General features: G+C 34.2%; 2 protein-coding genes across 8 annotated transcripts; one reads left to right on the forward strand and one right to left on the reverse strand.

Annotated features, from left to right (window-relative positions):
* Nucleotides 1-613: 613 nt before the first annotated feature.
* On the reverse strand, nt 614-2,434 carry LOC112420332 (uncharacterized). The gene has a single exon (XM_024779193.2). It carries the CDS (start codon nt 1,654-1,656, stop codon nt 832-834), a length of 825 nt encoding a protein of 274 aa, XP_024634961.1. The 5' UTR covers nt 1,657-2,434; the 3' UTR covers nt 614-831.
* Nucleotides 2,435-3,595: 1,161 nt separating this feature from the next.
* LOC11444264 (DNA polymerase I A, chloroplastic/mitochondrial) lies at nt 3,596-19,367 on the forward strand. 7 transcript variants are annotated; one of them, XM_024777699.2, is made up of 14 exons: nt 6,248-6,377; nt 7,049-7,233; nt 7,325-7,625; nt 10,573-11,452; nt 11,703-11,894; nt 13,205-13,881; nt 14,035-14,455; nt 14,678-14,773; nt 16,393-16,485; nt 16,571-16,765; nt 17,674-17,766; nt 17,857-18,072; nt 18,166-18,255; nt 18,580-19,367. In XM_024777699.2, the coding sequence occupies exons 4-14, from the start codon at nt 10,664-10,666 to the stop codon at nt 18,739-18,741; spliced, it is 3,024 nt and encodes a 1,007-aa protein (XP_024633467.1). In that variant the 5' UTR covers nt 6,248-6,377; nt 7,049-7,233; nt 7,325-7,625; nt 10,573-10,663; the 3' UTR covers nt 18,742-19,367. The 7 variants fall into 7 exon arrangements, with proteins under 7 accessions (XP_013459783.1, XP_024633467.1, XP_024633469.1 ...); XM_024777701.2 differs by having other exon boundaries at nt 7,325-7,610; XM_039832485.1 differs by having other exon boundaries at nt 6,251-6,377; nt 7,028-7,233.
* The last annotated feature ends 4,534 nt before the right edge of the window (nt 19,368-23,901 follow it).

The following is a 23,901-nucleotide window of genomic DNA, read 5'->3' on the forward strand; positions in this document are numbered from 1 at the left end:
CTCCCAAGTCCCACCTAATCAATAAAGAGAAAATGTGTATATGAAACCATAAGGTTTTTATTTCTTTAGACATTACACAGTGCTGTCAAATTTCTGCCATAGCAGTATGGCATGACAGGTTTTGTGCCACCATAGTCCACCTTAGGCCACAATGCCTTGTTTATATGGTGGAGTTTTGGTTGGCTCTTGGCCACCATTAATGATAACATTGTATACAACTTAAGAGGAATGACTAAAATCTTATGATATGGCTTCATTCATCATCTGTTTAAAAGATATAGGCAGCAAATAATTTAGCCACCAAGGGAAAATTATTGATATCAAACATGAACTTATAGATGTTAGAAACAAAAGTATAAACCATGCAACTTAATAGTTTCATCCATTAAATCTGCAATATCATCAAGGAAGTACTAAATGTGAAATATGTTACTTTCATAAGTTAATCATTATAACCAGAATAAATTGAGGTTCAAAATAATCAAAATTTCTATTTTAGATAAAAAAAAAATATGTTTATGATTATATCCACATAATTGAAATACTCTAATGCACAAGATCTTCATTAAAAGCAATCCATAATTTGCAATACATAAAATATTTGAATCGGTAGATAAAGTGATAAACGCAACAAAATCAGTAGCCTAATTCACTTTGATATTTCCATGATCAGCAAAATATCCCAAGTTCGGTGCCAGTTTATATTTATTATTACTACCAATTGAAAGCAACTATAGCAAGCTGCACAAAAAAGGGGACTACTAGCAACAAACTGAAGTAAACTATTACACATAATTAGCAAAAAAAATGTGGTTTACAAATCAAAACGTATTATGGCTTAGCTTTGGCTCCAACAATTTCAACCTTAGAGCCAAATCTTGCTTGTTTGAGCTTCACAACCTCTCTTTCGAGTTTCTCAATCCTGTTTTCAACATCAAATGCAATGTCTAAGATCGAAGGACCAACACTTTCCTCTTTCTCACCATTTCCATCACAAAATAGACTATTTATTTCATCTTCATCAAGCACATCTGATGATGTAAAATCACCAAATTCAGAACTACACAAAGCCTTACCATTTCCAACTACTTCATCATCAGAACTTGATAGTTCATAAACTATGTGATCCTCTTTATCAGAAGCTTCCTTTTGATGTTTCTCAAGCTTTGAAGTAAAATCAGGTAGAGTTAGGCCATCAGATTTTTCAACCTTGATTCTATCATAGCATCTAGAAGTAACATTTGGTTGTCTAGAACACAATTGAATGAGCAAATCTAAATCCAATATTGTGATCGGCTCGTTATAAATCATCCAAGGATCCTTCTTACAGAGAAAAACCTCACCAGGAATATCTTGATCCATACCAAATTGCATTGCGACACGATGATGGAAGTACTTCTCTTTACATCCCATACCAACCAACTCACAAACCCTCAAACATCGAGAAAACGACTCTAACTCTTTATCTAAACAAGGATTACCACATCTCCACATATCCTTTTCATTATAGACCTCAATACATGGTGAATTCTCATATGGTTGCCACAAAAATCCATCTCCAAAACCTGCACAATCCATGACCTTTTTCAAGATTTTAGTTTTCATCATTTCTACCCCATCTAGCCACCTTTGGTAAACCGTGATGCCCTTTGCCATAAGGGCGTGGCTTCAATGCTTGAAACCTCTCTAAGGCCCAAATTTGAACCAATTGAAAAGGTGCCCAAATAGGTTCTCTAAAACTCTTTATGGTTGTTGTGGCATTTTCATTAATGGTGCTATTAAGCAAATTTAAGTCTCTATAAATACTAGCTAAAACAGCACGTGCTAGAATTTAAGGATCAGAATGTACCATGAAAGTGGCGTTGTCGATGTTTCTGAATTTAACCCGAAGTTGCAGTTATTAACATTCCAAACCCGAAAGGTGAGAGTTTGTTTTTAATTCTTTTTTAACTATAGTTTTTTTAATTATGCAATCTTACTAGTTACTCGATAATTTACCTGATAATAGATTCGTTAGATGTGTCAAAAACTGAAATCCGGAGAGATATTTTCAATGGATCGAGTTTATATCCAGATTGTAAAGTCCAAATGATCCTAATTTCAAATAATCTTGAATTTGCAAAGACGCTCGGCTATCTACGTCATCGAGATCGGGCACCTATCCTCCGCACAGAGATGACTCGTTCCTCTTATTATCTGCACGATTTTGCGAGTACAGTATATAGGTGGAAAGATTTTATATCTAGCCCCGCAAGCCTTCCTAATTTGCCGATGTTTGTAAGTATTTCCGATATCTGCTCTTATTTTTCCACTGTTTTGGTCTTTGAAACTTTTTATAGGACTACTATGGTTCACTGATATGTAATCAGTTTAATGAAAAGCTTATGTCTTCACTAAAAAGCTTTGACTTCAGATAGAATGTCTTTATGGGGTTGTCTTTTGGCCGGTGGTGTAGAAAGAGTGAGACTTGGATCATATAACCCACATTGATTCCTAAAAAGTTCAATTAGTTGTTAGACATAATTAATTGATTATGATTAAATGAAAATTTTATGAGCCAGGCGGGATAGATATCTTACAGAAGTTTCCATTGAAACATCCTTATCTTCTTCAATCATATTGAGAGACAGAACTTCCTTAAATGCAGATGAATATATTAAAACTAGTGTGAGACCCGTGTCGATGCCACGGGCTTATAAATAATTGTAGCGGTCGTCAATTAATCAAACAATACAACTAAAAATATGAATATGAATCAAAAGTCTACCTAATAAATATGAACAAAAGAAAAAGGTTTGCAAATCCAAAAATTTATTTAAAATAAAACGATTCCGTAAATCAGGTGACGACTCAGTGCAGTTTTAAAACAAAATAGAGGGAAAGAAATATTTCAAACAAAAAAATTCAAGCATTGTAACATAGAAAAAAAATTCATGCACTATATTGTTTATAAATAAAATTACCTTTTGATGTTATATACTAAATTGTGATGCCCTTGCACGGGTTACAGTTAATTGCGATCTTCATTCATCATTTAGTCAATTAATATCACTAAACAGTAGAAATATTTTTTTCCAAACGATTAAAAAATAGATCAAATGAAATATGACACAAACATTAAATCAAAGAGGTTGAAAAAATAAACATTTAGATTCATTCAGACAAACAAAATCATTCAATCACATACAATTTTAAAAAAAAAAATGTATGGAGAAGAATTACAAAGAGCAAAACGCAAGGAACAAAGTTATATACCATCAATTTATCGGTGAATAAACATATCTTACAATTTTAGAAATTGTTTTAGTGATATAAGTTATAGATTCGAAATTGTCCTCTTGAGCTTAGCTGAGTTAGTAAAGAGAATGCATAAAATATGCAAGGTACTCTGTTCAAATCCCGGCCACCATAAAAAAAGTAATAGATTAGAAATTGTTTTTTGCTCAAAAAAATAATTGAAATTGTTTCATTAATTTAATAATAAAAATACAATATTAGACTTATTACTATTTGCACACCTGTTTTAGACATACATTCATCACCGCACTATCCAGAACTGGGCTGAGCCCAATAACCTGTTGGCTTATTTCCTCTACCTCCACATTTCATTCATCCAGAAACCCTAAAACCACGTTCTTCATTCTCTCCCTCCCTCCCATGAGCGCCGCTGCCATCCTCTGCACCACATGCACCGTCGAGCTCAGCCTCCTTTGGCCTAAATAACCTCATTTTTTTTCATCTTCTCAACTCTCTATACCTTAACATACATACAGAATCATGAAAAGAGCAAAGTACAACAATGGGTACTTTAATTTGACAGAGATTTCAAGCAAACTCCGGCCTAGTTTGAACAATGGAGAAACATATTCTTCCTGCTTTCCTTCTCCCGTTCAATTTTTTTGTGTAAGTTTCCTTTGTTCTGTATATTCTCCTGAAAGTCCTAATTTTTCTGAAACCATAATATTTTTTACTTCGAAATTCATCGTATAATTTATCTATGGGTTAGATTTATTTATCGCTTAATTTGATTTTTGAACAAGGTTATGTTTTTTTTCACATATCCCCCATTTCTATTTTGAACATATACTTCCTCTCATTATTAGAATACCATTTTTGTTGATACATAAGATTATTGTTGGGTTTCGGGTTAAGGGTTTAGGGTAAGTTCTCTTTCCTCATCTAGATGGACCTTTTCTCTTTCCTCTTATACTCTTCATATTTTCATTTCATGTGATACCAATAATAATAATAATAATAATAATAAATTCCTGAAAGGAACAGTATGAAAGGTTTTAACTTTATGGACATGGCAAGGGTTAGGAAATGATGGATATGCAAGTGAATAAGATGGCAAGACTTTAAATACCACTACCTGTAAGAATAATTAAATTGTTAATATTTAGGCTTTATTTGGGGAAGGTAAGGGAATTGAAATACAATGAATACTTTTGTTTTTAAGGCGAAGGTTGAACTTGATATTGGGAAGGCTTTATATGCCTGACCTACATGGTAGCTTTTTGTTTTTTCTTCCCACATTTAAAGGCTTCTTCTGCTATAGCCGTTTTTTTCTTGCTGCCATATCTGACATAAAATTTTGCCTTTTTCAAACTATATTTGATCCCTTAGCTAAATTTTTTTACAAAATTTGTCCAATTGTATATCTAAATTGTCTTAAAATTATGAAGACAAATAGTAACATAAGGTTATCAAAGTTCAAGAGGGCGTGCATCTTTGTTGAAGTTGTCATAGCAAGAAGAGTAGCCATTGAACTTGAAAATGAATTTGGTATATATTAATAATTCAATATTCTTGAATTTTTTTTAATCTGTTTTTTGTGGATGAGGTGGAAATGGTTAAACTTTATGATATGGTATATATTAATAATTCAATATTCTGTTTTTTAATCTGTTTTTTCATAACATGTTTGTTATTTGAAACTTTGTCTTTCTCTATTTCTTGGAGTTAGTATCTAGCAACTATTTGATTCAAAAGACGTGATTTTTTTTTTGTTAAGGATGAGTAGTTTTACTCACATATTTTTAATGTTAAATCTATCCCTTTTTTTCTTTTACATAATGTATCAAAGTTTTAGGTTGTTTGTGGTGATCCCTTTTTTTTTTTTTTTTTTTTCCTTGGTTAATTCAACCCTTCTAACTCAACTGTTTTTTAGATATCTATGGTCTTTAACCATTTATCATTTCAAACCTTTTAGGCTTTAAAATAAAATACTCTTTTTTGCATTAATATGTGCATCTAAGTTGTACATGATCAAACTTGTGCGTTAATAGTATACTCCCTATACCTTGACACACGGTTCTTTCTTTGGGAGCAAGGTAGACAAACTCGAGATCCTAAGTAAGATCGGGTAGGACCCATGAGATCGTGAATCGGGGGATCCTAACATGGATCGTAAGATCCTACCAAATTATGAAGCACCATAATTTAATAGGAAAAAAAAACTTTAAATAAAACTCAAATTCATTTCATTTAATAGAAAAGGAAAAAAAACAGTACTCATACATGATAACCCGACCCGACAAACCCGGATTTTTGGAAAACGAAAAACTAACCGGGCCGCGAAGCCGGTTTCTGGGTTTTCAACCTAACGCGGCTGGATCTACGTTACCACCGCTTCCACGTTTTTGCGCGGCGATCCAAGCCGTTCTTACCAATTTCCGATTCCGGCCACTTGTGAGCACGAAGAGGCCTGGCAAGATCGTGGAACCGTACGATTCTACGGTCCAGATCGCGAGTTTGTCTACCTTGTTTGGGAGGCCATCTATTTTTTTTCCCTTAAATGCTGGGTTATTTTTTTGTGATGGCAAGCCTGCTGTCCTATTTTGTTCTTATTTTTGTATGGATCTTTTTTGCTTGGCTTGTGCTTTTGGTGTTTGTAACTTTGTATTATAACTAAGTTGCATCCAAATAAACTATGAAACCATGAGAAAGTGGTATTTATTAGTAACAACTTTGTATTTATTATTCGTTAGTTTTGAAAGTTAAATTTAGAGGCTGAAAAAGTGTTATTTATTATTGGTACACAAGCACTTAAAAAAGAAAATAGAGAGCAAATTGATTGATGTAAAAAATATCAAGTGCCTTAGGTAAGTTTCAAGTATGATGGTGAAGTCTAAATGTAAATAATATGAAGATACTCTAAACTATAGAAATATACATATTAGTGTAAGTAAAAATACGAAGATTACATCTTATGCCTGATATTTTCTTAAACTACACAAATCTGCAGGTGATTTTGACATGCTTGCTTGGCTCTATCCAAACACTTTGAGATACTGTGGGATGAAGGAGCAGTCAAAGTGTCCCATGAGGACTTGTTTACATGCTTGGTTGCTGCTGTCGAAATACACATTATCGCTGTAAGTAAAAGTAAATGAAAACAAACAATTGTGTAAGCTGTTTCTGATTTGAAGAAAGTTCAATATTTTTAGTTTGCAACGGGTTTCTTATTGTTTTGTACAGAACAGCATTTGTATGTCATGTTTTTTCATTTAATAATATTTGTAAACACTCACAAACACACATATTTAGCCTTATAACCCTATTTTGTACTAAGAATGTTATGAATGATGAGACTTTGCATAAGACAATAAAGGTTTAAAAGTATAATTATAAATATAAATGTTATGAATAAAATAGATGTAGCTGTCAATGTAGAAATGATGGTAGAATGTTCTCTTAGGCCATTTGGTTATGTGAGGGGAGGAAACCTGTAGAAATTAAAGGAGTAAGAGTTAATATGTGCGAGCATTGTGTTCAGCATAAATAACTTTTTATTAAGGGCTTCATCAAGATGCTATACCTTAAACTTGTTTATTTAGAAAAGATCTATCATTTGCTTTCATATTATGGGCTTCTAGCTGAAAAAATGAAGAGGATAATAGAAACTTAATGAGTACCATGAAAAGATATATCCCTTAAATTTTATGAAAACCTATAATTTGGTGAAATATTCTTATTATTGTATTCTTTTGGAATGCCTTCATACCGCTGGTGTGGTTCCTTCAAGAATTCGTTGATTTGGTTGTAGAAACCTATGGAAGGTAGATAAAGAAGAGGCAAAAAGATGCATGTTGAATATACAAATGGAGAATGACAAAAAGATATCCATGTACTTACACATATCTTGTTAAAAAGAGTGCATACCAATGAGATCAGCTTTTTGTTTTATCATCTAATATACCACCTGCATCATCAATTGGAGAGTATGTTTATGTAAGTTTATCAAACATCATGAAAATGTATTACAATACAATCATTAAGGAAAAAGAAGCAGAAACTTACTTTGCTAGAAAAATGTATGAAGGATTTTTGGCATGATAGAGATGAATGAATGAGATGGGAAGGCAATGGTTTAAATACACTTGAGGAAAGGGAAAGGGGGAGAGGAGCGTGAGAGAGAGAAAGGGGGAGGAAGATTAAGTAATAAAGAAATAAGGAGCTTGGCGCCCAAGAAAGCTTAAATGCTGCACTGCACACCTGCACTGTACAACACTGCACACCTGCACTGCAGTGACACCTTGGCTGCTTTTTTTGATATATTGCCACCATTGAAATGACCAGCAGAGTTTGGAGAAGAGCCCAATTCACTGGTAGTGTATCGCACGGTAATATCGGAGACTTCTCTACTGTAAGATTTATAGATGGCACATTGCATTAATACTCCTAAACTTTTCAAGATTTATTGACAGTGCTTACATTTAACTTATACATTGTGTTTTTAACTCTACAACTTTTGTGTCCCAAGGGAGAGATGATGCATGGAAAAGCAAAAATGAATTTGCTCTTTCACTTGCTTGAAATTCTTCATAGTGAAGAGTTGGTGGCAACAGAAGATAATATTGAAAGTGTTTGAGTGGAAATTGTTGAGTGGAAATTGTTGTCTGATACTTCCATTTATCAACTTCCATTTATCCTGCAATGTGTACTTCCTGCTAACCAATAAAGTTTGTCTTTTTCCCCTGTGATCGTTTTGTTTGGCATTCACTCAAATACCCCTCGGCAGTTAACTGCCGAAATTTTAGAAATACGGCTGCAGTTAACTGCCGAGGGGTATTTGAGTAATTTACTCGCGTGGCACAGCCAAACCAAAAGTGGGAACAACAATTCTCCAAGAATATTCAATTCAAAGTTGCAGAATCAACGAAACAGGGTTTATGGTTTTTCTGTCTCTCTTCGACTTTAACTCCAAATAATCACTTTCATGGCACCAATGCTTCACTACCAAACCAACTTATGTAAATAAGCCCTTTTTCCTATTCACCCTTTTCGCTACTTCTTCAACCTAAAACGGAACCTTTCTCACACTATAAAGCTGGGGTATTATTGGGTTTGTTTTCAGCCATGCGGGTCTCTTCTCAGAGTACCGCTTTTAGGTCAACTTTTTATTGCCCCTCTTGTTTCTCTTTTTCTTCTTCTTCTTCTTCCAGACCCTTTCGTTCTTCTCTCTCTTCTTTAGGTTTTTTTGCTAACTATGGTTCATCTCAACACAGGTTTGTTCTTTCTTAATTCAAAGTTCTTGTCTTTTTTATATTTGGTCTTGTTTTTAGGTTGGCCCATGTGCTAATATTGCTTCTTAAGTTGAGGAATTTTATGTGTTGTGTTTTGAGTTTGGTGGAATTTTTACTTGTTTTTGGATTATTTGTTTGTAATGTGTGCACACTATGTTTGTTGTTTTGTTTTGTTTTGTTTGTTACTAAAGCACGGACACTTCAAATTGAAGGCACACATGTGTCTGACACCAACGTGTGTGTCCGACACCGTACAACACATGTGATCACATTCAATTATGTCATTTTCTCAAATTATTAACAATGTTTCTCAAATTATTAACAATGTTAGACGGTGTGACTCGTGAGTGACAATGTCGCGTCCGGTGTCACTGTCTGCTTCATAGATTGTTCTATTAATAATATTTTTGAATGAAATATCCTGTTCTCTACTAGCTTGGCTGAACTTTTGATCCCCGCCTCAAATATAAGGAAATAAAAGTCAAACTAAGTAGATGTTGCTTGGTCGAATTTCTTTTGCTTATATTTGAGACCGGAGTACTCAACAATGCATTCGTAAAGATGAAGTTTGTAATAGAAGTTTGGTTTTGTTTCTTCTTTCCTGCATTTTGTGAAACTGTTTCTGAAGTGGGGAGAGGGTGTGAGGATGGTATTCAGCTTTGAAGCACAAATGTGGATACCAACACTGACACCGATAATAATTTTAGAAAATAGAAGTGATTGTATGTAATTATTAGTGTCAGTATCGTGTCGATGTAGTACACACCTTCAATTGGAACTGTAGGGGCTACATAGGTATTGAGTAAATGTGTATAGAGTTTGATTTGATAGTAAAAGTGAACAGGAACTGTGTAGGAAGTTTGTTTGTGGTGTGTTCAGATAAAAATCTATAAAGCTTTTGCTCATTGTATTTTTAGGGGTTTTCTCATATGGTTGTCTTTCTAACTATAAAATCGTAAATGTTCAGTTTATGGACTGTTCTGGTGTTGTGAAGGCTTGAACAGTACTTTTTTATTTTAAACACCGGTAAATTTTTTGTCACGTGATTGAAAGGTCACGGATGCAAGTCCTGGAAATAGCCTCTTGTGTAAAAATCAAGGTAAGGTTGCGTACAATACACCTATTGGTGGGACCCTTTCCCAGACTTTGTGTATGCATGAGCTTTAGTGCACCGGGCTGCCAAATGCCAAATACAAATTTGAGTGAAAATAAAAATAAAAACTCAAGGGTTTATAGAAATGGTTACCTCGCACGAGGTGTAACCGCTGGAATTTTACATCGCTTAATGATTTCTAGTAGCTTGATGTTTATGTTAAAGTTTGATTTTAAATTTGTTAGTTTGCTTAACTTTTATCCATTGTTTTAAAAATGAATATTAACAATTCAACATTGAATATCTAGAAGCAAGTCATAAGGTTTAAACCATGAAGTGGTATGTAAATGACTTTACTGAAATTCTTCTATAGTCTTCTTCTTCCTCCTTTTCTTCTGTAAATTTTGTTATTTATATTGGAAATCAATATTTTGTATTACTCATGAAAAAGCGTGCATGTTAAAATTGGTTTGCATTGGATGTTGACTTTTTGCTGTGTACAAGTCCTTGTTTCTCGTTAAAAGGTTGAGACTGGAGTAATTAAAAAGAACTTCACATATACTAATGAAGTATTTATATTTTAATTGGTTTCATAGATGCTAAGAAGCCCAAAGAAAAAATTATAAAATACCCAGCTAGGAACATCAAATTATTCTGAGCCTGAGAGTAATCATATGCAAATGTTGGTCGTTGAATACAGTGTCACTAATGATATATTTGATAGTGGAAATGTTATAATTTATTATTATTCATGACATTTTAGAAGTGAAAATATGTATAGAAGGGGTTTTTTCTTTAGCTGGTGTTTCACGCATGGTTGCATAGCCTTGTTTGCCTGAGTTGTTTGTTATTATACTGCGTCGTCTTCAGCGGGCTATGAAAATTAAAATATACTATTTCGATCTATTGATTGGTAGCTTTGTATTTATTTTTTTTGCATGATATGCGCAGACATCGCAATTTGTCTGGTAGCTTTCTTCAATTTAGAGAAGGTTCATACTGTCCAAAGCGAATATCTTTTGGGTTGAAAAAATGCAATGACATGGAGTATCATCGTAATTCTCCAGTACATATTTCAGTTATGAAATTTTCAACTGCATCATTTAGCACGTTGAAGGTAACAAATCAAACAAGACGGGAAGAAGAGCTGAGCTCTTTGAGTTCTTACGACAGACAAGTTAGGATGATGACACATTTTGGTTCTTGCAGTTACAGATTATCCAAAACACCTCGTAGAAAGTTATCTGGTGATAGAACCGGATGGGCTGAGGCTGGGCATAAATTGACTCAGATAAAAATGGAAATGCATGATCTGGACAAACGTAGTTTGTATCCATCCAATACAAATACAATTGCTTCTTCTATTGCTCAGAAACCAGCTATTACTCAAAACGAAGGGCGCAATCTTATGCTGCATGATCTATGTGAACCTGCCTCATCTTCTGTTCAACATTCTATGTTAAACAACTCAATGTTATTGATAGACACTGAAAGAGTTGGTACCGAGTCAAATGTATCTTCATTAAAGACCGGTGAAGAGAAAATTCATGGCGTTGATGGCACTGAGTCAAATGTGTCTTCATTAAAGACCAGTGAAGAGAAAATTGACAATGTTGATGGCAATCACAGTTTGGATGCTACTGCAAAAGACGCAACTAAGGCAAAACTTACTGTTAGAATGATACGCAGTGATGAACAATCAAAACTTCGGGAAAGGCTCTGTAGTATCTATGAAGACATACTGGTTGTTAATAATATTTCTCATGCAGAGCAAGTAGCTAAGATGCTTACAGTAAATTACAGGCATCTTATTCATGCATGTGATACCGAGGTATTATTATTGACCGTGTTAACTTTTATTCTGATTGTGCCCTAATTGCAACACTGTACACGACTAGATTCTTTTTCCAATATGCATATATATACTTTGGACATGAGGTCAATGGATGTATCCTTTAGTCCTTTTTAACTAATACAAATTGAGTCTTTTCAATAAAAGTTGTGCCACTATGAATCTCTTGGCTACTTGTATTTTACGATGTTGAGCATGTGATATGTGCCGATTTTGATTGACTTGAAAGGTATCCAAGATAGATGTCAAACAAGAAACGCCTATAGATCATGGGGAGATAATATGCTTCAGTATTTATTCGGGTCCAGAAGCTGATTTTGGAGGTGGGAAATCATGTATCTGGGTGGATGTTCTTGACGGTGGAGGCAAAGAGATATTGAATAAGTTTGCCGATTTTTTTCAAGATCCATCGATAAAAAAGGTGGCTTCTCTTTCTTTTCATTCTTCCTTTTATGGTTTTAGTCTTATTACTCATCTTTATGTTCAGAACCTCTTAAGAGTTTGTTTGATTATATTTTGGTAGAATGATTTAAACAATTTTGATGTTAATTTTTTTTTGCATTTGGGTATGCTGTTTTAAAAGCGAGTTTAAAAGAATTGCTTTTGTTTTTTATGGTAAAATTAGTAGTTTGACTCATGTTGTTGTGTCATATTAGTAGTTTATTGCAAATTGTCATATTCAAGTTAGTAGTCTAAGTGTTTAAATTAATATATTTACCTGGTAGCAAATTGTTAGGCGTTTTAGGCGCAGAACAAAACATTTGCATCATTTTAAAGGAGTAATATTAGATATATGTGATTGTTAATATTAAAGGAGTAATATTTGATATATGTGATTGTTAAGGGCCAATTGATATTCTTATTTCATTGCCTAGTAATGTAAACAGGAAAAGCCCCACCTTTTCACAGTATCACTTACAGCCTCTACCCAACTTTATTACATGAACCTATAGATTCTCTCTTATGTAGTAGTGTTTGAACTTTTAACCATACGGGTAATAGTTGGGCTGTGTTTTATGCCTTGCAAGCATATCAAATTGAGATTCAAATCGTGAATCAGAAAACCAGTTTTCGAATCGTTAATCAAATCTTGTTATTAATAGCTAGATACATTATCAATAAAAATATAACATTTTTATGCAAAATCAAGTGACATACACAAAAGCACAAGCTAATATATCATATGCTTACCTCAAAGTAATTTAAGATTCAAGTAATAACATGACAGAAAAGTGTTTGGCTACACAAAATTGTGGTTGTACAAAGTTCAAGGGAAAGTTGAGCACAGAGATTCATATTGATTGTGTTTTGTTACTAATTGAGATACAACTCTCAACTTAGTTAAATAACTGTTTGCCGTTTCCAACTTTATAATATACAGGAGGACACTTTTAGTGGAGTACTTGTCAGTCATGTCATTCCACAACCGGTGACAAAATAATGGCCTGCATGTTTGTACTTTTCTAAATTCTAAATTATTATTATATTTTTTACATAAAAATGTTTGAATTTTAAAATATTTGGATTTGAGGGGGGGGGGACCAAAGAAAAATAGCCTTGGTGTTCTTCTTGATATCATAAAAAAGGACTGTAATAGTTCTTAACTAAAAAGATTATCCAGTTGTATAATTCTAGCTTCATAAATTGATAGCGGCATTTTATTATTGGGTTTATGTGACGTAGATTTGAAAATGATATTTGAAGTAATAAAGTTACTGGTGCACTTTGTAGGTTTGGCATAACTATAGCTTTGATTGTCATGTTATACAAAATTATGGATTTAAGGTTTCTGGATTTCATGCTGATACAATGCACATGGCACGACTGTGGGATTCATCAAGACGTTTGGTTGGTGGTTATTCTCTTGAAGCACTTAGTGGCGACAAAGAAGTCATGTCTAGGGGTAATCTGAACCATGAAACGGATTTGATTGGTAAGGTGTCGATGACAACCATATTTGGTCAGAGAAAGGAGAAGAAAGATGGATCTATGGGTAAAATCGTTACCATTGAGCCTGTTGAAGTACTGCAAAGAGAAGAGCATATACCTTGGATATGTTACTCTGCTTTAGATGCCAGAAGCACTCTGAAGCTTTATGAGAGCCTAAAAAGTCATCTGTCAGATTTACCTTGGAAAATTGATGGAGAACTTTTACGCGAAAACATGTTTGATTTTTACGAGATATATTTGCAGCCATTTGGTGAACTTCTTGTCAAAATGGAATGTGAGGGTATGCTAGTTGATCGGTTATATCTTCAAGAAATAGAAAAGGTGGCCAAAGCAGAGCAACAGGCAGCTCTTAATAGATTCCGAAAATGGGCATCTAGGTATTGTCCTGATGCCAAGTATATGAATGTTGGAAGCGATACACAGTTGCGTGTACTGCTTTTTGGTGGCACTGTGAACAGGTGCACATTATTTAAATCTTTTGTGGAGCTTTTGCTTCGATCTTAATTCATTGATAATTTGATAGAAAAGTTACAATTCTATTTATGTAATTGTTCTTAGTTGTTTATAATGAAGTGGTTCACGTAAATCATTTTTCCTGCCCTGTTATACAGAGAAAACCACAATGAGGCAATTCCAACGGAGCGGATTTTCAAAGTTCCGAATGTTGATAAAGTGATTGAAAAAGGAAAAAAGATTCCCTCAAAATTACGTGATATTAAGTTGAATAGCATTGGATGTAACCTGAATGTTGACATTTACACACCTAGTGGCTGGCCCTCATGTAGTGGTCCCGCTTTAAAGGCGCTGGCTGGCAAAGTTTCTGCTGAGTATGACTTTGATCTTGAGGATGAAGATGGTAATCCTTCTCAAAGGGAAGATGAGCCTTTAGAAATAGATAATTCTGCTTATGGAACAGCCTATTTTGCTTTTCCAACAGAGGAAGAAGGGAGAGAAGCTTGTCATGCAATTGCTGCTTTATGTGAAATCTGCTCAATTGACTCTTTGATCTCTAATTTTATCCTTCCCCTGCAGGTAATTATTCTTTTCTCTCCAATAAGTTTATTCTGGACTTTTTCACTGCTCCGGTTGTGTTCATGGATTTTCATGTTGCTCCTATAAACTTTGCTTATACAGTGCGACTGGCATTTATAGTGTTTTTTGTCAAAGCATTTAAAACATTGTCAAGGTTAGTTTATAATGAAGGTTTTTTATGTCTGCTTTGTGGTAGCTTAATACGTTTCAATTCAATGACAGGGACATAATATATCGGGGAAGGATCAGCGTGTTCATTGTTCCATAAATATCAACACAGAGACTGGACGCTTGTCGGCAAGACGACCAAATCTACAGGTTCTTCCAACTCCCATTTCTTTCAAATTCCATACTCGTTGTTGAGTTACTTAATTTAACCCTTTTGGGTTAATGGTGCTTTACCCCCTATAATATAGGTCATTTTTGGTTTTCCCCCCTGTAAAATAATTTTTTTGATTTACTGCCTGTAAAATTTTTTTTGTTTTGGAATACCCCTAATAGGTAATAAAAAAACGAAAAAATTCTGGAAAAAAAAAAAAATAAAGTCGTTTTTTATGACCTATTAGGTTGGTATTCCAAAAAAAAAAATTTTTTACAAGGGGGTTAATCAAAAAAAATATTTTACAGGGGGGAAAACAAAAAATGACCTATATTACAGGGGGGGTAAAGCACCATTAACCCTTTTTTAAAATGCCATACATGTTTCTGTCCTTCTGTTTGTCTGTGTATACGTATTTTGTTATATGAGGGGGTGAGGTTGATACAAAGTCATTCCTATGACCTCACGTAATAGCTTAACCTTTTAGAAGAGTTGGTTCATGACAATGCTAAATTAAAATGATAGATTGTTTATGTTAGAGCTATCAAGGATATGTACGAGGGAGCTTCGACTAGTATGAGGACACAGGATCAACCTTCAGTCCTTACATTTTTACTTTAGTTTTGGATGTGACGGAACACATCCAAGAGTTAGCACCAAGATGTATGCTTTTTGCAGATGATGCAGTCCTGCTTGGAGAGTTGAGGGAGGAATTGAATGGGAGGTTAGAGACTTGGAGACAAGCCTTAGAAGCGTATGGCATCCGCCTTAGTAGAAGCAAGACAGAGTATATGGAATGTAACTTTAGCAAAAGGCAAAGTAGTCCTACCTTGGAGGTGAAAGTTGGACGCCTTAGTAGAAGCAAGACAGAGTATATGGAATGTAACTTTAGCAAAAGGCAAAGTAGTCCTACCTTGGAGGTGAAAGTTGGAGATCATATCATACCCCAAGTTACATGGTTTAAATATCTTGGGTCCATAGTACAAAATAACAGAGAAATAAGAGCAGATGTAAATCATCGTATCTTGAGATGATGTTGTGTTGGATGAGTGGTAAGACTACACGAGATACGATTAGAAGTGAAATCATTAGAGAGAGAGTTGGGGGCAGCACCTATAGTAGAAAAGATGGTAGAAAATAGGTTTAGGTGGTTTGAGCATGCAGAGAGAAGACCTGTAGATGTTGTAGTAAGAAGAGTAGATCAGATGGAGGAGAGTTAGATCAAAAAGGTAGAGGAAGACCTAGAAAAACTATTAGGAAATATTTAGAGATTAATGAGTTGGATCTCAATATGGTTTATGATAGAACATTATGGTATAATTTGATCCATGTAGCGACCCCACTTAGTGGGATAAGGCTTGGCTGCTGGTTTGGTTACTGCATTAAAAAATCTTTTACTTAAATATGTTTTTGTGCCAATCAAAGTTTCCTTCCCCATACAGAAAACATTAAAACGTACATTTTGGATTTGGAGGGGGGGATTTTCAGAAATTTTGCTTTGAACTTTCAAATAGAAGCATGTATTACATTTTCTCATCAGATTTATACTTGGACCACATTAATCATTGTATTTCAAAAAGTTGCAGATTTAATCTAACCTGTATGATTCATATATCAGAATCAACCAGCTTTGGAAAAGGACCGATACAAAATCCGTCAAGCATTCGTAGCTGCTCCTGGAAATTCTCTTATAGTTGCGGATTATGGGCAGGTTTTTTAGTTTACTTATCTGTCTAATTGAGCTAGTTTCTTTGTATTTCATTCATGGTTGATGGAGTTATTATGTAACGTAACAGTTGGAGCTCAGGATACTTGCACATCTTACTGATTGTAAGAGCATGTTGGAAGCCTTTGAAGCTGGTGGAGATTTCCACTCCAGAACTGCAATGAATATGTACCCATATATTCGTGAAGCAGTTGAAAAAAAGGAAGTTCTTCTTGAATGGCATCCTCAACCTGGTGAAGACAAACCCCCTGTTCCTCTCCTCAAGGTAAATTTACTTCTCATCAACATATCTTAAGATGGTAATAACCTTGCATTCCGTGCACAATTAGAACTCGTTTTGGTACACCTCGAACATAGTTCTCGTTATTGTAAATACAATGACGATATTAAATTGCAGAAAAGTTATTTTAGCACAAACCAACATCCGACACCGTATTTTGGTGCATTTTGATTTATTTATTTTTAATTATTTTTCTGTCCTTTGGTCAAACCACACTAACTCGGGATGTATTAAATTAATAGGGCTATATTATTTTTATTAATTTTTTCTAAGTAATATATTTTACTGAAAGGGAACCAATGACGTACTAATTTAAAAGGTGACCTAAATATAAACCTTTGAGGAGGAATTATAAGAAGCGAATATATTTTGTACAGAGGTTGAAGTTCTTTACCAGGAAATATGTTGTATCTATCTCAACCGCATAAAATTGGCCTAAAAATCTGAAATGTAAAACCTTTGAGGAGGAATTATACGAAGGGGGTATATTTTATAGAGCAGTTGAAGTTCTTTATCACAAAATCTGCTGTATCTAACTCAACCACATAGAATTGGCCTAAAAATCTGCAATATAAACGGAGAATTATAAGAAGCGGATGTATTTTATAGAGCAGTTGAAGTTTTTTGTCAGAAAATATGTTGTATCTAACTCAACTGCATCAAATTGGCTTCTATGGTGATGACTGTCTAGGTTTTCAAGCTGCGTTTAGGCCATTTCTCTAGCCAATGTGGGACTTGGTTTTTCGAAATAGAGAGCTTTGTTTAGCAGCTTAGCTTTATATAGTAATCTTGAAACCCGAGATAGGTCTTCTTCTGAGTGTTTAGTAGAAACTTATGAGAAAACAAGCACATTATTATATTTCGTATCAATTTATATCCTTTTCCTATCTCAGGATGCCTTTGCTTCTGAAAGAAGAAAAGCCAAAATGCTTAACTTCTCAATTGCATATGGAAAGACTCCACAAGGTCTTTCTAAGGATTGGAAGGTACCATGAATTCTATCATATATCACGAGGTGCTTACATAGGTTACAAGTCTCTGAATTTTGATTTGATTGTACAAATATTTTCTGTCAGGTTTCTGTGAAAGAAGCTAAGAACACAGTTGACCTCTGGTACAATGATAGAAAAGAAGTTTTGAAATGGCAACAGAAACGTAAAAAAGAAGCTTTTGAATTTGGGTGTGTTTATACGTTGCTAGGACGAGCCCGGCGATTCCCCGAGATATTCCTAGGTCGTCGTAACTACTACAAAGGTCACATTGAGCGTGCTGCTATTAATACCCCAGTGCAGGTCCTCTAGTCTTTCAAATATACCAAGACTACATTATTCCCATAGAACTTCATAGCATTTAGAAATCATTTTTTTCCCATTATAATGCAACAGGGAAGTGCAGCTGATGTTGCCATGCTTGCCATGTTAGAAATATCCAAAAATAAACAGTTGAAGGAGCTTGGATGGAAGTTACTTCTTCAGGTTAATATCTGTGCAAAGATTTTTCTTGTTTATAATCTCTATCCTCACTCTTTGTCAAGTTCCATTCAACCTCAATATTTTCATCCACTTGAATTTCAATTTCAATACCAGTTATTTTCCATTCTTCATAGTACTCCATAGTTTATTATACATTGGTTTTTGCTTTGTCATTTTTTTCTTTTCAACCTCATTTTCCGATCTCAATTGATATATGAATATAATGAGCATTAAAGCTCTGTTATCATGGCTTTTGCCTCTATATTCATATGAATGCTTTTTCATATGTAAGCGTTTTGGCTAAGATTTTTGCACATGACAACATAGGTTCATGATGAAGTCATATTGGAAGGACCAACAAAGTCAGCTGAGGTTGCAAAGAATATAGTTATTGACTGCATGTCAAAACCCTTCAATGGCCAAAATATTCTTAAAGTTGGTCTCACTGTGGATGCCAAGTGTGCACAAAACTGGTATGCCGCAAAATAAACATCAAATCAAAACTGTTGTGCCGCGGTTTGGTGGGGTAGTTTTGCACCCTTGGCTTTAATACGAAGGTCATGGATGAACTTGGTTGCATACAAAACTGTATTGTTTCTCTGGTGACTATAATCAAAAGAGGTTGTGATGCAACTTGGGGTGCCTTCTATTTTTGCATGGAAAAAGTAATGTCCTTTTGGTCTCATGTTATCCTCTTTCATTTTTAGAGAGGTTATGGAAATGGTTTCATTGTGAATTTTGTGTATAGAATTTTTAATTATGAAGCAGAAGGCCAAAATCAATGGTGTCCAATGAAGCACCGATACCAATATGGACACCGGACACGTCATTGGCACGTCGACACGGGTGATAATTTCAAAAAGTAATTAATTAAATGCCGTTGCACGTGTCATTGTTGTGTCGTTACTAAAAATTAGTATCAGCGTTTGTTAGCTCTACTCTGTTTTTTTCTTCGTGTTTTTATTTTACAAGCTCATAGTATGTTTTGTCTTGTATAATGTACCAATGTGGCTCTATGCTTTGTGCAACTATGTATTATTTTGTATAGTTGTATATAAAACGAAAATTTCAAATTCCATCTCATTTGCCAATGTTCATGACTGGTTGCAAACTCATTACATCTCCTGCATTATTGATACTATTTTAGACGAATTAACATTAAGAAAGTTAATGCTAAACGCAGCTGCAAAGAAAATGTGCTTGTGAATGTTGATATTTTTTATTTATTTTATAAAGAGAATATTGCTGATAATTGTGGAGCTCAAAGTAGGTGTTATTAAGATTATCACCAAACCCAGTTAATGAACAATATGCTGGTCTTTTTATTTTTTTTTTATTTTTAAGATTGTAAGATTCAGTTCAATTTTTAATTACAGTAACTAAATTCTTGAAATATTGACAATTATTTCACAACGCCTACACAAACGTTACCGTTTATACCTCAAGAAGAAAAAAATAGTTAAGAGTTTATGATTAATTAATGCATTAACCTTTTCTAATTCATCCTTTTTGTATACACACCGTTTTCCACTATATTTCCTTCTATTTGTAAGAGGACTATGAACTTCCTCATTTTCACATCCCTTCCATTGAAACACAAAGTAGTAAGTATATATGGTAGTGTCATCCAGTGCGATGGGATAAAAAAGGATAGAATCACCTTCAAGTATATCCAGCTAGTATATATGATAATGTCATCATAGGTTTAGTTTGTTAGTTAGAAAAATGTTTACCAATAATGTATTCAAAAATTTCATTGCTCTCTTATGTCATGATGTTTGCTTCATGTAACCAATCGATCTGCAAGATAAAGAGGTTGATTTGGAAAATACTCAATCACCGGTGGACAAGAACAAAAATACCTTCAGATTCAATTTCACACGCCGGTGATGTTGTGATATAGTCCATAGTTAGAGCTACAATAAGTAGTTTGAAGGATGTTCCTGCAAGTGTTGTGAACATTCTAGATAGAAGATTTAAGTGTCCCTAGCTCTATTCTAATGGCTACTAATATAATTCTCAAGAATCTTTATTAAGACCATATTCCATTTAGTAAATTAGGATGGATTTGCATCCAAACTTAAATATACAAATTCAAATAGAAGAACTCCATATTTGAAGGATTGCTTGATTAAATACTGAAACAATGGGGGACTTTATGAACAAATATATGTCTCTTCACCAAGAATAAGAAACCATGTTAGAAAGTTTCGTGATTAGCACCTCGCTAAATAATAATATCTCCCAAGTCCCACCTAATCAATAAAGAGAAAATGTGTATATGAAACCATAAGGTTTTAGGACTACTATGGTTCACTGATATGTAATCAGTTTAATGAAAAGCTTATGTCTTCACTAAAAAGCTTTGACTTCAGATAGAATGTCTTTATCGGGTTGTCTTTTGGCCGGTGGTGTAGAAAGAGTGAGACTTGGATCATATAACCCACATTGATTCCTAAAAAGTTCAATTAGTTGTTAGACATAATTAATTGATTATGATTAAATGAAAATTTTATGAGCCAGGCGGGATAGATATCTTACAGAAGTTTCCATTGAAACATCCTTATCTTCTTCAATCATATTGAGAGACAGAACTTCCTTAAATGCAGATGAATGTATTAAAACTAGTGTGAGACCCGTGTCGATGCCACGGGCTTATAAATAATTGTAGCGGTCGTCAATTAATCAAACAATACAACTAAAAATATGAATATGAATCAAAAGTCTACCTAATAAATATGAACAAAAGAAAAAGGTTTGCAAATCCAAAAATTTATTTAAAATAAAACGATCCCGTAGATCAGGTGACGACTCAGAATGTATGTCATGTTTTTTCATTTAATAATATTTGTAAACACTCACAAACACACATATTTAGCCTTATAACCCTATTTTGTACTAAGAATGTTATGAATGATGAGACTTTGCATAAGACAATAAAGGTTTAAAAGTATAATTATAAATATAAATGTTATGAATAAAATAGATGTAGCTGTCAATGTAGAAATGATGGTAGAATGTTCTCTTAGGCCATTTGGTTATGTGAGGGGAGGAAACCTGTAGAAATTAAAGGAGTAAGAGTTAATATGTGCGAGCATTGTGTTCAGCATAAATAACTTTTTATTAAGGGCTTCATCAAGATGCTATACCTTAAACTTGTTTATTTAGAAAAGATCTATCATTTGCTTTCATATTATGGGCTTCTAGCTGAAAAAATGAAGAGGATAATAGAAACTTAATGAGTACCATGAAAAGATATATCCCTTAAATTTTATGAAAACCTATAATTTGGTGAAATATTCTTATTATTGTATTCTTCTGGAATGCCTTCATACCGCTGGTGTGGTTCCTTCAAGAATTCGTTGATTTGGTTGTAGAAACCTATGGAAGATAGATAAAGAAGAGGCAAAAAGATGCATGTTGAATATACAAATGGAGAATAACAAAAAGATATCCATGTACTTACACATATCTTGTTAAAAAGAGTGCATACCAATGAGATCAGCTTTTTGTTTTATCATCTAATATACCACCTGCATCATCAATTGTAGAGTATGTTTATGTAAGTTTATCAAACATCATGAAAATGTATTACAATACAATCATTAAGGAAAAAGAAGCAGAAACTTACTTTGCTAGAAAAATGTATGAAGGATTTTTGGCATGATAGAGATGAATGAATGAGATGGGAAGGCAATGGTTTAAATACACTTGAGGAAAGGGAAAGGGGGAGAGGAGCGTGAGAGAGAGAAAGGGGGAGGAAGATTAAGTAATAAAGAAATAAGGAGCTTGGCGCCCAAGAAAGCTTAAATGCTGCACTGCACACCTGCACTGTACAACACTGCACACCTGCACTGCAGTGACACCTTGGCTGCTTTTTTTGATATATTGCCACCATTGAAATGACCAGCAGAGTTTGGAGAAGAGCCCAATTCACTGGTAGTGTATCGCACGGTAATATCGGAGACTTCTCTACTGTAAGATTTATAGATGGCACATTGCATTAATACTCCTAAACTTTTCAAGATTTATTGACAGTGCTTACATTTAACTTATACATTGTGTTTTTAACTCTACAACTTTTGTGTCCCAAGGGAGAGATGATGCAGGGAAAAGCAAAAATGAATTTGCTCTTTCACTTGCTTGAAATTCTTCATAGTGAAGAGTTGGTGGCAACAGAAGATAATATTGAAAGTGTTTGAGTGAAAATTGTTGTCTGATACTTCCATTTATCAACTTCCATTTATCCTGCAATGTGTACTTCCTGCTAACCAATAAAGTTTGTCTTTTTCCCCTGTGATCGTTTTGTTTGGCATTTACCAAACCGTGCCGCTTTAAAGGCCTTTTCTATTGAAATTGTTATTGGTGTTCAACAGTTTTTGTTGCACCACACAATTGAAGAAAAATACATGTATGTTTGTAATTTATATTTATTACAAACATACATGTGCTTTTTTTCAATTGTGTGGTGCAACAAAAACTGTTGAACAGCGATAACACTTTCAATAGAAAAGGCCTTCAAAGCGGCACAGTTTGGTGAATGCCAAACAAAGCGATCACAGGAAAAAAGACATTACAAGCTTTATTGGTTAGCGGAAAGTACACATTGCAAGATAAATGGAAGTATCAGACAACAATTCTTCTTCAAAAGAAAGTTAAGAAATCTCTCTAGGCTTGCGCTTGAGAAGGTCCTTTTCATCCCCAATTTTGGTTGTTGCTAACTCTGTTTCAACCCGGTCAACCTCAACTTCAAGATTACCACACCATACTCCACCACGTTCTCCCTCGGTCTCAGGTTCACGTAAACCGAGCTATGCAGATAAACAGAAAGAAAAAGAAGAGGTGAGTCTTGGATTGAAAAGGACTTCCTTTGAGACTGGGCAGTCGTTAGGTCGTAAAACCTCAGATTCCAAACCACCACCATATGGTTCACGTAAACAACCCACCTATGAACAGAAAGAACAAGAAGAGGTGAGTTTTGGTATGAAAAAGTCAACAATTTCCAACTTAATAGAATAATGGAATGAATCAATCAAAATATTTCTGCCTTGGCTGATTAGTTTTCAGCATATTTTGTGAATTTTGAAATACTTTGATGTAATAAATAGTCCAATACTTTTTGTCCTTGGTTACATACCTTTTGCCTCTACGCATTGTCTCTTATAATAGATGGTATCTTTTTTCATTGAGCTGAAAAATTAGTGTTTGGTTAGTAGCATATATCCTACTCCAATCTAATCTACAAAATGTACCTGATATTCTAAAGCATAAAAGTCATTTATAAATGCACATGTTGAATGTTGATGCCTCCTCCAGACTCTTAAGTTGCAATGTTGGAGTTTTCACAAACATGCTCCACAATTTTTCCTGTATACATAAGAATAGTCATGATTATAAGGTCCAAGCTTACAAAATAGGGTGCATCCAGATGGTACTGAACTTGGTGAAAATCATGTCAAATTCAGCCTCGCCCCATGCCAATGTTTACCTAGTTAAATCTTTAGGAAAGATACACCAACATCATCGTGTTTTCCTAGGTTTAATTTTCATTTTTGTGATATCATATTTTAATTTTCCTAGGTTTAAGTGAACAATATTACAGTTCCTCTAGTAATAGTATTCCAAGTGAAACGCTTCATTTTGCAACGT

The sequence above is a fragment of the Medicago truncatula genome, chromosome 3 (assembly GCF_003473485.1).
Source record: "Medicago truncatula cultivar Jemalong A17 chromosome 3, MtrunA17r5.0-ANR, whole genome shotgun sequence".
Taxonomy (NCBI): domain Eukaryota; kingdom Viridiplantae; phylum Streptophyta; class Magnoliopsida; order Fabales; family Fabaceae; genus Medicago; species Medicago truncatula.